The sequence below is a fragment of the Parasteatoda tepidariorum genome, chromosome 10 (assembly GCF_043381705.1).
Source record: "Parasteatoda tepidariorum isolate YZ-2023 chromosome 10, CAS_Ptep_4.0, whole genome shotgun sequence".
In the NCBI taxonomy this organism is placed as follows: Eukaryota; Metazoa; Arthropoda; class Arachnida; order Araneae; family Theridiidae; genus Parasteatoda; species Parasteatoda tepidariorum.
The window spans coordinates 78786846-78798989 of NC_092213.1; the positions used below are offsets into that span (position 1 = coordinate 78786846).

A 12144-nucleotide genomic window follows, 5' to 3' on the forward strand; every position below is an offset into this window, starting at 1 on the left:
GGAGATCTATCTTTTGGATTATCCTTAGATAATAGTCAGTTACATAATTGCGTAAAAAACTTTTTAATTCTCTTGATTAGTTCAAGAATCTCTCCCAAAGTTGGGAACGATCTTAAAAGATAAATTAGAGAGCTTCTTTGGATTGGAAATTAATGCAAAATAGTTGATTCGCTGTGCACATGCAGTGCCCACGCTAAGCATTCGCTACCTCGCAAAAATGCGATAAAATCGTAAATTTGGCGAATGAAATTGTGTTTTGGAGAATGATTTTTTCCACCGGAAAGAAAAATATATGTAAAAAGTTGTTAACAATTGTAATTTTGCATAGACTTTCGAAAATTGGAGAATACTTTAGATATTTGGCTAATTTACTGGCTAATAATTTGAAATCCTTAGCGCGGCCCCTGCACATGCGTTGTATTATTATATTTAAATTCAACGGTTTTTCAAATTTCCAATGCATTTTGTGAACTATATGTGTAAAGATATAGCAGGACTAAAGTTAAGTGCAGTTTATCAAATGCATTATATAACTGCTTATGAACTTATATTACCATGTTCTTCGCGTTCTTTACTTGCTAGATATTGTTCGAGGCTTGGAAAAACATTTCGTTTAAAACTCTAGTTACTTTGTGTCTTGCTATATTAAATTCCGATGATTAGATCAAAAGTTATTAATATGTTCTGCTTCCTTAATTGTTTTCTTGTTATCTTAAGCTTGCTATCTTATTATCTTAAGGCTCACTTTAACTTTTTGACAGAAAATGATAGCTGGATTCAAAAGGGAGATGCATCACACTTGGAAGAAGAGACCACCACCACATTCATTGTGCGAGAGGAGGAGGTAGTCATCGTTGTACTCGTCCTCGTCGTCTGGGTCTGCGTCATTGTACTCTTCTTCAACAAGTGGGGAAAGATACGCATGCTGGAACCATACCAACCACAATATCATTCGCATCCTGTTATCGCCAAACCGAGTCGCCTGCCCCTTAATGATGCTCTGGCTCCTCTTGAACGATTCAACCTGGAATTCGGTGACGCGCCTACCCCCTTTCTCATTAACACAATGAGGCCGAGGCAGAACTCGGTGTTTGTTTACAGCCCTTATCGTAGCAGAAGTGGTTCTGTGCTCTCTGAACCTAGAATGCCTCGAAAGGTCAAAAGTGCCGAGGATATAAAGTCAATGGTAATACAAGTCGGTGAAAACGATGGTCTTCAACAATCGACTGCTCTTTGAAGACTAGTATCTGTTGATTTTCCGTCGAACCCCGTGGTATTTGAAATCGTCCCCCTTCAGCTGAAACAATGAAAAAAGTTATAAATTTTATTTAATGGTTCAAGTTGTTTATAAGTATTCAAAAAGAGTTTAGAAGTTTACAAATGGAACACTGCGGAAAAAAAAGTTTAACACGTTGGGCGCCGGGTCAGCCACCGGTGGCTGACACTGAAATTACATTTAGACCGCGTCAACCACCGGTGGCTGACACTGAAATTACATTTAGGTTGCGTCAACCACCGGTGGCTGACACTGAAATTACATTTAGGCCGCGTCAACCACCGGTGACTGACGCTGAAATTACATTCAGGCTGCGTCAACCACCGGTGGCTGACACTGAAATTACATTTAGGCTGCGTCTGCCACAGCTTGCTGACACTGACCTTTCACATAAGCCGCGAAAAACAGCTGGCTGACAGCGTATAACATGATATAGAACTATAAAATTTACACTCTTTTATGGAATTGCAGAAAATTTATTCAAAATTTACTTAATTATTGTGATTCTTGGTTTAATAAATTCAATTTAGTAGATTTTTAACCACCACTATTTCTACATAATTCGTTGGCTTATATAATTCACCACTTTCGTCAGACATGTCATGATAAATCTTTTAAAAAAATAGCAAAATCCGTCTAATATTTGCAATGCAAATTTAGTTTGTTGTTATTTACCGTGGCCAGATGGGCAAGCCATGTAAAATTAGCGTGGCGTTCAGCGTGTAAAACTATAGCTTGTTTATAAGCATTAAAAAAAAAGAGTTTTGAAGGAGATATATTTTTTTTATCATTATTGTAAAATTTTCAAATTAACGGTTGTACTGTAGTGGAATAATATGCACACGTCAGAACATTGCCTAAAATGTGAAACCTATAAGTTCTAGTATTGTATAAAGATACAGCGTTTATGGTGATGATGCGAATATAAAGAAAATAAACTTCAGCGAACATTAATGCATCAAAATATCATTTGAAAGACTCGCAACACTACATCATCTATTTCATAATTTATTTTACTAAATTTCTGTTTTTATAGTTCAGTGATTAGTTTTGAAGCAAATTTATTTGTAAAGAAATAGACCCAAGAAGTGTACGACGGATAATTAATAAATACTAACTGAACTATTGTATCAAGGGTCGTAGTTTTGCACTGATAAATCAGGACATCACATTTGGAAAAATGGGTAATTAGTATTGGAAAAGATTTGTTTCAATTTCTTAACATGAATTAATCATTTACTTTTTGAAATTTACTTAATTTTTTCCAAATGTATAAGTTTTTCCAAATTTATTAGTTATGGTTAGCGATGCCATCTGCTACGCTTCTTGAAAAAGATTTTATAAATTGATCGTGAACTAAACACAAAATAATTGCAAAATTTTGATTCATTCTAAATATACTTTAAACGCTTAACTACGAGTTGACAGAAAGAGTTATTTTGAAATATTTTGTAATTCATAAAGAGCAAAAATACTTTACTAAACGAAATTTCAAATGTTAAAAATATAAATCTTGCGGCACACTAAAAAAAAAAAACGTTCTCTACAAACCGGAGCAAGTTGAAATTTCTGATTGTCGCAGTCAAGGTGCATCAATTTCCTCAGCTGCAAAGTAATCATGATTGCTGATATGTTTGCAAATGAAGTAACTACTTTCGATTTTAAAAAAGTTTGCTCCTGATTTATCAAAACAATGACGATCCTTGTTATACACAACTAACTCTACAAAAAATGCAATGCATTTGAGGATTCTTTCTGATGAAAATGAAAGATTGTTGCCAAATACAGTGGATAGTATTAGCAAATATATAAAGTTTAAAAAGCAGTTAACTTTCTCAACAAATTTTACATCTTTCGATACAGTTTTGTAATATCAGAGTATTTCAATGCCAAGATTAAAATTCACTTTTGATATTTTAAAGGGAAAGTGCATCATCTTGGCGAAGAAAACAGAAGCAAACCATGCCTTGTAGAACAATATATGAATATGAATGAACTGAATAGTACAAGGTGTAGCTACTAAATAATGATACTAATACTATAGAATTTTTATAAAATAATTTAACAGTATTAATGTTTTGAATTTAAAAATACAACCGCAAATAGATTTTCCGAACCTCGTTTATCCGTATATATTTCTTTATCCGCATATACACTATTGCTGCCAACATTTGCGCTTGTTGTACAGGTTGACTCTCCATTTTCTGTGAGCAACAAATAAAAAAATTTCAAGTTGGTCATGTTGATTGTTTCAGTACTGCAAAAGTAATCTGATATTTGTAGATCAACTTTCTTTTCATTAGAATTTCAAACATTATCGAAGAAATTAAACAATTAATGCAATGAATCTCTATAACTTAAATATTTTGGTTGTTCGAAGTTGGTTCGATCCCAATAATTTATGACAAAGATGGCGAGCTTTTTTCGATCAGTGCGTCGTTTAAATTATGGTTCATTATTTTAAATTGCTATATTTTAAAAAAATCAATCAGCCACTGCTTGATTTTCAAATTCTAGAATTACATCACGTAGCTATATTTGCAGTTTCGTTATGATTTACTGAGACAACGCGGTTTTTTACAATCGAATATATAGAATTCATTTGATGAAAATTTATCTGCTCACCAAACTGAGGAGCAAATTTAATATATTTAAAGAATTTGCATAATTTGTAATTTAATTTAGGTTCTCTCTCAACCAATCGTCAAACAAGTAAGCAAGAAAAGACTAATCTACCCCTAGACATGAAGACCTAGACATCTGAAAAGTGATCCTCCTACACAACTTAATTAAAAAATGATTTAAGTCTCAAGTTCATGATCGTGCAAGTAAATTCCATCTTATTTCAAAATTAGTATGCATCATGCTTAGAATGCACCGCAAATCAGTCAAGATAAAAGAACGAGTACACTCAGCCTTTAAAGCTATATATCTCAAAATAAACAAAAGTGAAGTTGCCTCGCAATCAATTAAAGCCTCCTCTTATTAGTATGTTTTGCTTGAGTGCCATTGCGGTTGCCTTTAATGGCTATAATAGATTTAAACAACGTCCCTTTTAACCCAAACTTAATTGGGGTAATTGGTAAAAGTCAGAAGGGATTTGGAGTGGGAGTGTATTCCAATTAAATGATGCTACATTAAATGAACGCTTAACAAAACATCGTAAAGTCGTGGAGGTAAATTGAACAATCTTGATTCATACGAATTTTTTTGAATGGAATTTTCGTATTTAGCAGCTGAAGGCCCTAAGTCCGAGAATTGTTAATTTAAATTTTATAAAAACGATTTATTTTGAATTCTCCATTTTGATTCCAAAAACTGAATTCTATGCCCACTTTGAGTTTAGTTAACTAATACCCAAAATTTCACCTTTTTTATTCTAAAAATATCTCAGTGAAAACTTTTCGCAATATTTTTGTAGCATATTGTCCATCCGTGAAACAAAACTACAAATTAACACATTCAACAGAAATATATTTTGACGAAATGGCTAAATATTCACCTTTTGAAACAAAAAATTGACGCCAAGCAATTGTTGGACATTAATAAAAACTGCTGACACATCTTTCCATTTACATCTTATGAGTTAAATGGAGGTGAAAATTAATAACTAGTTGAGTTATTTAATAGCCACATCTTGTAAATCGTTGATATTGTTAATTGACCAATAGAAATCAAAGTATGATTCATGTTGCTTGACTACAGTAGTTCAAAACTTTACAAGGCTTTTAACTTATCTTAAATCGTTTTGATGGACATATTTCGACATGAGAAACTTTTCATAGTCTAAAGAATTAATATTTTTCCTCTGTATTATGTAGTAATATATTTTTGGTCTCTTTATAGAAAGTATGTTACTTATATCCAGATAAAACTGTCTTTACAAGAGATGATGATATTGATTAGCAAAATCTCATACTTATGTAGTCACTCTAAATAAAATTTCATTTATTATTTGCAATTCGCTTATTATTTATTTGTTTTTATTTTAATACGATACCTAATGGAAGACAACGGTTGGTCGTAAGCAAAAATTGTAAGTAGAATTATATATTTTCTAACGAATTACATTTTGGGAATTAGAATAAATTTATAAACAATAGAACAAATTGATATATATATTAGAGTAAATTTATATATATTAAGATATATGTGTTCGAGAATTAATATAATGATGCAGAATTGCAAAATACAATTAAAGAACATAATTAAAGAACAAAATATTATTTGAGAATTGACGTAGAGATAAAAAAAAGTATAGTTGGAAAAATTTATTAATTATTAACTATTGATAGTAAATAAAAACATAAGTAAACAAAACTAAAGTCAGAGGTACGACAGACCAAGACCTAATGTACCATCCCTGATTTCTTGACATTGAGCTCTGTACTAAAGTTTTAATAAAAAAAATGCTAGGTAATTATTGCTTCAGAAAATATGGCCAGTACTTTAGTTTTAAAAAATATTGCAATGCCATATTATCATATCAAAATATTACTACTTTATATTTTTATGTTATATTTTGGTGAACACAAATGTTTTGTTTCAGCAAAATAATTTTGAAAAAAAAATGAAGTAATTTTATTATCATTTTTTTAAAACTTAAATAAGTAATTTAAATAAAACTAAAATTTTAAAAAAATATTGTGATCTTTTTTTTTTAATCTGAAAATCATGGTGTCAATTGAAAATCAAATCTATCGTGGATCTGAANGATTATGAAAAATTATATTCGCTAAGAAATTATCAATTTGCTCTCTCAAATATTTTAACTATAATACAATATACTCTCGATATCTCAAAATTGAAGGGATGCTAAAAAAAATTTCGAATAACACGTTCAGAACTAAATATGTTCTATAAAGTAGAAAAATATATTCTAAAAATTGATATTTCTTTTAGTTATCGATGCTGACAGTTTATTATGAAAAATTATATTCACTAAGAAATAATCAATTTGCTCTCTCAAATATTTTAATTATAATACCTCTCAATATCTCAAAGTTGAAAGGATGCTAAAAAACAATTTCGAGATAGCGAGTTTTCGAGATAACGCATTCAGAACTAAATATGTTCTAAAAAGTAGAAAAATATATTCGAAAATATTACTCTAAAAAGTAGAGCCATGAAACATAACACAGATTCTTTATGAGAGTAATAGAAAAACTATAAAGGTTTTATTTCGATATTTTGTAATTATGAGGATAATTAACCGAAATGACGGTAATGCTAAATAACATGTTTTTACAAAGATATAAGTCTCAAATTTGTGTGCTCAGACACGTGTTCGAAACTCGTGTTCTTCATTAGAAAAAAAAAATTATTTTATTTTTTAATCATCCGTGTGATTAAGGTTAATTAACCTAATAGAGAAAATAACACTCTCTTACCTAGTTGGATGTCTCAAATAAATTAAATATTAGAATAATTAATAAAAATAATTAAATAAAGTTTGATTTCGGTATTTTGTAATTCTCGAACCAATTAGGGGTTAATTAGCTTAACTGATATTAATACTAAATTTCTTACACTTTTTTTACCACGTTTAAAGTTTCAAATTTGCATCATCTGTTTCTTATAACAGACGCCCGGTGGCTGAGAGGTAGTGCTTCGCGCTCCCGTGCCACAGGTCCTGGGTTCGATCCTCGGGCCGGGCAAGGTTGACTCAGCCATTCATCCCTTCAGTGAGTCGATAAATGAGTACCAAACATACTTGGGAACTAAGCTCTGGGGGTTCCGCCTTCTTCTGACCACCTGATCGGAACATTTGCTCCTGCACCCCAGAGCCCCATATCAAGAAAACTGAGATGGGCACAGTAGGCCCTGGCCCTCTAAGGGCTGTTGCGCCACTGAATTTAGTTTTTAGTTTCTTATAACATTGAGAGATATTTCGTTTCGATATTTTGCAGTTATAAGTCTAAATTGAGCACACAAGCCTGCAAATGTATGCAATTCCAACAAACTAATAAATTATTTTAAGAATTTTAAAAATTATATGAAGTTACTGCATTGTTAATTTTAAACTAGTTAGAGCTCATCTCATTCAGCATTTTAAAGTACTCGGAGTCAATGGGTTAAAAGTGTTTGAAAAAGGTTGGTGTAATAAATTACTTTTCGACCAAAAGAGAGGAAATATATCTGGATAATAAAATATATATTTAAATAATAATAAAACCTGTTGACGCTCAGAAAAATATTATACTCGCTGAATAATTACAAGTTAACATACACAATATTTATTTATTATTACTTGAAAGAGAGTTTTCTTTTTCTAGCTCATTACGGCTCTCCTTCCACGCTCACTCTCACACCATTACACTTTTTTTAATATAGATGGAGCCACAATAAAGTGCGGATACAAAACCTTTAAGATTTCTGATTACCTCATGAAACATTAGTTACCACTTTTTAAAATTTCTCTTTCCCTGAATTACTGATAAAAACAAATTTTTAACTTCTTCATAGATGACATTAATTTCGATGGTTTGTGAAATGCTACTTTCTTTTTCGATTTATATTTTAAGATTTCGTTTTATCTTTCTTTAACTCATTCTTGCAGGTGAAAGAAAATAAATTGTAAGAAACCACCTGCCAAAACTTCCTTCATCTATTATTACTTTTGTGACAGTCAGAGTATAGGAGGAAAAAAAATATTATCATTTTTGTGAAATAAAAATGACAATTGAACGTGCAGAACGTCATCGAAGACATTTTTGTTTTGGTCATAGTTCGAAATTCGCGTTTAAGAATGCTTTACATAGCCTGAAATGCAAGTTAAAGAAATGGATACTGTTAAGAAAATAAACATAGCATAATATTCGTGTTTGAACCAAGTATACAGCTGAATGAATTTAATCGTCACCATAGCAGATCAAATGATTCAGAAGTGAATCAATTGGAGAATCAGAATTGTAATTTGACAAAAAAAAGACCTTTTACATTTATTCTTACGTAACTCTAATGGTTGACAAGATTGTGAGGAAAATCAATTTAACTGTCTTAAAGATTTTAAGATGCATGTTAGTTACCACTTTAATTTTTTTTCCTCTTTACATGCTTTCTTATGCCTGCCAACTTTTACGTTCTTCAAAAACCTTTCTTCCTAGTAGTAGTGAAATGTTTTTACAAGTTTACTGTTAGCCGAGAACTGGTGGTTATGCTGTACCTATCATCGAAAAATGGTAATCGATAAAATAAAATTTAAATTTTCTTTCTTTACCGATCATTTTAGTTTTTAAAATTCTCACAGTAAGTTTTATTTCAATAAACAATATATTATTGTCGGAAGAGAATATCATATTTCCAGCAAAATTGTTGGACCATAATATGCATCATGCTATCGCATGATCTATTTTATCAACACAAACTATTGGTAAGAGTTTCGTAAAAAAAAGAAAGCAAAGAAAGTGTCAGGCAGTGATGGCAAAGAAATTGTCACGTAGATACTTCATTTACGTCGCACTAGAGCTGCACAATGGGTTATTGGCGACGGTCTGGGAAACATCCCTGAGGATAATCCGAAGACATACCATCGCAATTTTGATCCTCTTCAGGAGGGATGACTCCCCTGCTTTGGTAGCCCGACAACCTGCGTGTGAAGTCGAGCACTTAAAGGTAGAGCAGTTTAACGAGGACAGGATACCGCACACCCTCGGTCCCTAGACAGGCTGATCAAAGTGGTCACCTACCCGCTTACTGACAGCAGTCAGTGATGCTTGACTGATGTTCTACAGCAGGGGTGGCGAACCTTTATACACCAACGTGCCATTTTTTCCAAAAAATTGTTTAATGAAATCACACACGTGCCGTCAAATAATTTTGACGGCACGATTAATGATTATTGGGAAAATAATAATACTAAATACTATCAACTCAAAACTCTTTATTTACATTGAAAAGAAAATACATTTTGCAATGTCTCAGTTATGCGCGTCAACTTAAAGTAGCATCAGTGGGACCTCTGTTATTGCAGATTAAATGACAAATAACTTACAGGTTGTAAGATATTAGTTTAAGCAGGACTGTTGATTTTTTGCTACTTATTTATTGTTAGCTTGTTTTTTATGGTTATTAATTGTTTTTTAGCATTAATTGTTAATTTTTTTATTAATAATCGTTTATTATTTTGTTTTTTTTTTGTGAATTTTAATTTAATTGTTACATATGCTTCATAGTGTGTGACATTTGTGTAATAACATTTCATAGTGCAATAACAATTGTGATCGGTGGCGTGCCCAAAATATTGTGTTGCGTGCCATAAATGGCGCGCGTGCCATTGGTTCGCCATCCCTGTTCTACAGGTACCGTGTCTTTATAATCAGTCCACTGCGGAACCGAGAAAGTGTTAAAAAAATCTACAAGATTTGACACAATATCTAATTATATTCTTGTATCTATTTTAGGATTTTTAAAAGCCAATCCTTTATTTTTATTTCTTCTTATAATTTATGATTAAGACTACTATAGGACTTAGTATCACAGGGTGGGAAGTAAGGTAAAAGGCCCCCAAGAGGCCTAAAGGCTTTAAACAACCAAATGACTATGACATAAACTATTCATTCAATCTAATATATATAATATTTATCTTATATAATATTTATCCGATATATTAATTAATTTAATAATATATTCCAGTAAGCAGGGATTATCTTTAATTTTTTAAATTATTGTTAACAATGTATGTAATTAATGTATATAATGTTAAATTAATGTCCTTATGTTTTTAAATTTTGAGCTATATCTGCAAAAAAATGTACTTTCAAATCGCCTCAGGTCTTAAAGGGATAATATATTTTTAAATAATAATATAATAGGGATAATATATTTTTAATATAAGGAGGTGACGTAAATTAATGGTTTAAGTTACGTGTGTTTATTTATAAACCTGCAAACTGTTACATTTTTAAATTGAAATGAAAGCTAAAAATTAAAATTTTTCTATGTTTAAACATAAATTGGAACCAACTGTTAAACTTTTTTATATGACACCGCGAGCAGTTAAGTGAATTATTTAAAAGTGACAACTCAAACATAAATTTACTTTCCAGACAATAGCTAAAATGTTTACTATATTAAAATGTGAAAAGTTGAAAATTCAGATTGTTTGCTTTGCTACATGCAAAGCGAAATTACATTTTCTTTTTATGAATTTTTGGTAAAAGCTGTCCATTACATTATTTCTGATAAAACTGTTATTAAACTGCTGGAAAAACGTGATTCTAAAATAAATTTTAATGAATAAAAATACTTTGATAAAACAGAATACTTAAATCTCACATAACCTTAAAGGAAAGCTCGTATAGTAACAACAAAGTTAAAAAGATATACCACTTTCCTTATCTAATGGAAAAGCTTTGGTCGCAATTTATACAAAAAAAAGTAGTCCTCTTAAAAGAGTGAAAGAAGTTGGAAATTTCCCTGAAGATATAGAAAAAACAAAGTAATGACGCTGCTTGTAAGAAAAGCAAAAACTAGTTATATATCAGTTTACTTTAGTTTGCGATAAGAGCATTAAAAGTATTGTTTTTTATCCACTATGTTGATATCAATGCTAGAAGACAAAGTTAGTTTATATTTAAAATATAAAAGCTTAGTATTACCATTTAACTGAGATTTGCTTCTTATTATTCATGAGATTAAATTAAAAGATTAGGACTACTATTAATTGATACTTTTTCAATACAGAAGTTGGACACAAATATGGAAGCACTTCTATAACTCTATTTAAACTATCTATCTTTTATCAGAAAAAGTTATAGAAGATTTTACATGGAAACCATGTTGGCCTAACTTAAAAGATCATGCTTTAGGCTTTTAAAAATGGTGTTGTTTTTACCCATGTAAAATTTGGATCAAGCAAAATGTAAAGGTAATTACTTCTTTCTAGCTTTTATATCAGCAATTTTGAAATCGTTCCATAAAATTGTGATATTTATGTAAGAATGCGTTTAACACTATAGTTATATTAATGAAACAAAAGCTTTTAACTTCTTACGCTTATTTCTGATTCATCAAAATTTTGCATGATTAAAACGGATCCCACTTCTGAAAGCTTCAGGCATGATTTTACAAATTGCGCCAACAGTTTCGCCATGAAAAACTTTCCAAACCATTTGTTGCTAAAAGAAAAATTGTTTCTATAGAGTTAGTATAGAATTATTTCCATATTTTCCTAACCCCCTGCATATGTGTAATAAAAACCATATAATCAAGAAGTATTAAAAAAGCAACTTTTCCGTTTTGATTCACTTCACTAAAGACAGCAATTAAAAATCGTTACAATTCCTTTAAAATAGTACCTAAATAAAACAATCTCCGAATTTATCAATACTACGTGAAAATAATAATAATAATGCCCTACAAAAGAACTTTATGTATTAAAAAAAAGCATCTACATGAAGAAAGTGTTAGTATATATTAAATTAACACCAAGTGGATATGGATAGATATTTCAAAAAGCACTATCGTTCGACTTTAGAGTAAAATATAAATATTCATATTATTAGTTACCATGATAGGCAGAACTCTCTAGTTCCTCGTAAAACATCTCGTATATACATATATACATACCATCATTTACACTTTATTATTACACCTACACACAAACCCTATCAACAAAATAACTTGGGCCCTCATTGGACAAATATTTACAAATCTTGGCTCAATAAAGTTTCAAAGGGCTGCAATTTTCCGATATTGGTCCTAAAGAGAATAGTCCGATTCGCGGGATATTTTACAGCCACTTTACAACCAATATCGGCCTTATATCAGATTTACCCGATATTTTATATTCATTATTCAGTTACTATGGGACCTGTATTGGCGGAATGTAGGTCGATATCAGTCCTATAAAGCAGTGTTCCCCAACC

At 30.9% G+C, this 12144-nt stretch overlaps 1 protein-coding gene across 1 annotated transcript; it reads left to right on the forward strand.

Annotated features, from left to right (window-relative positions):
• The first annotated feature begins 679 nt into the window (after positions 1–679).
• Positions 680–1362, forward strand: LOC107448847 (uncharacterized). Its single transcript, XM_043046084.2, has one exon. It carries the CDS (start codon positions 680–682, stop codon positions 1235–1237), a length of 558 nt encoding a protein of 185 aa, XP_042902018.2. The 3' UTR covers positions 1238–1362.
• Positions 1363–12144: the final 10782 nt, after the last annotated feature.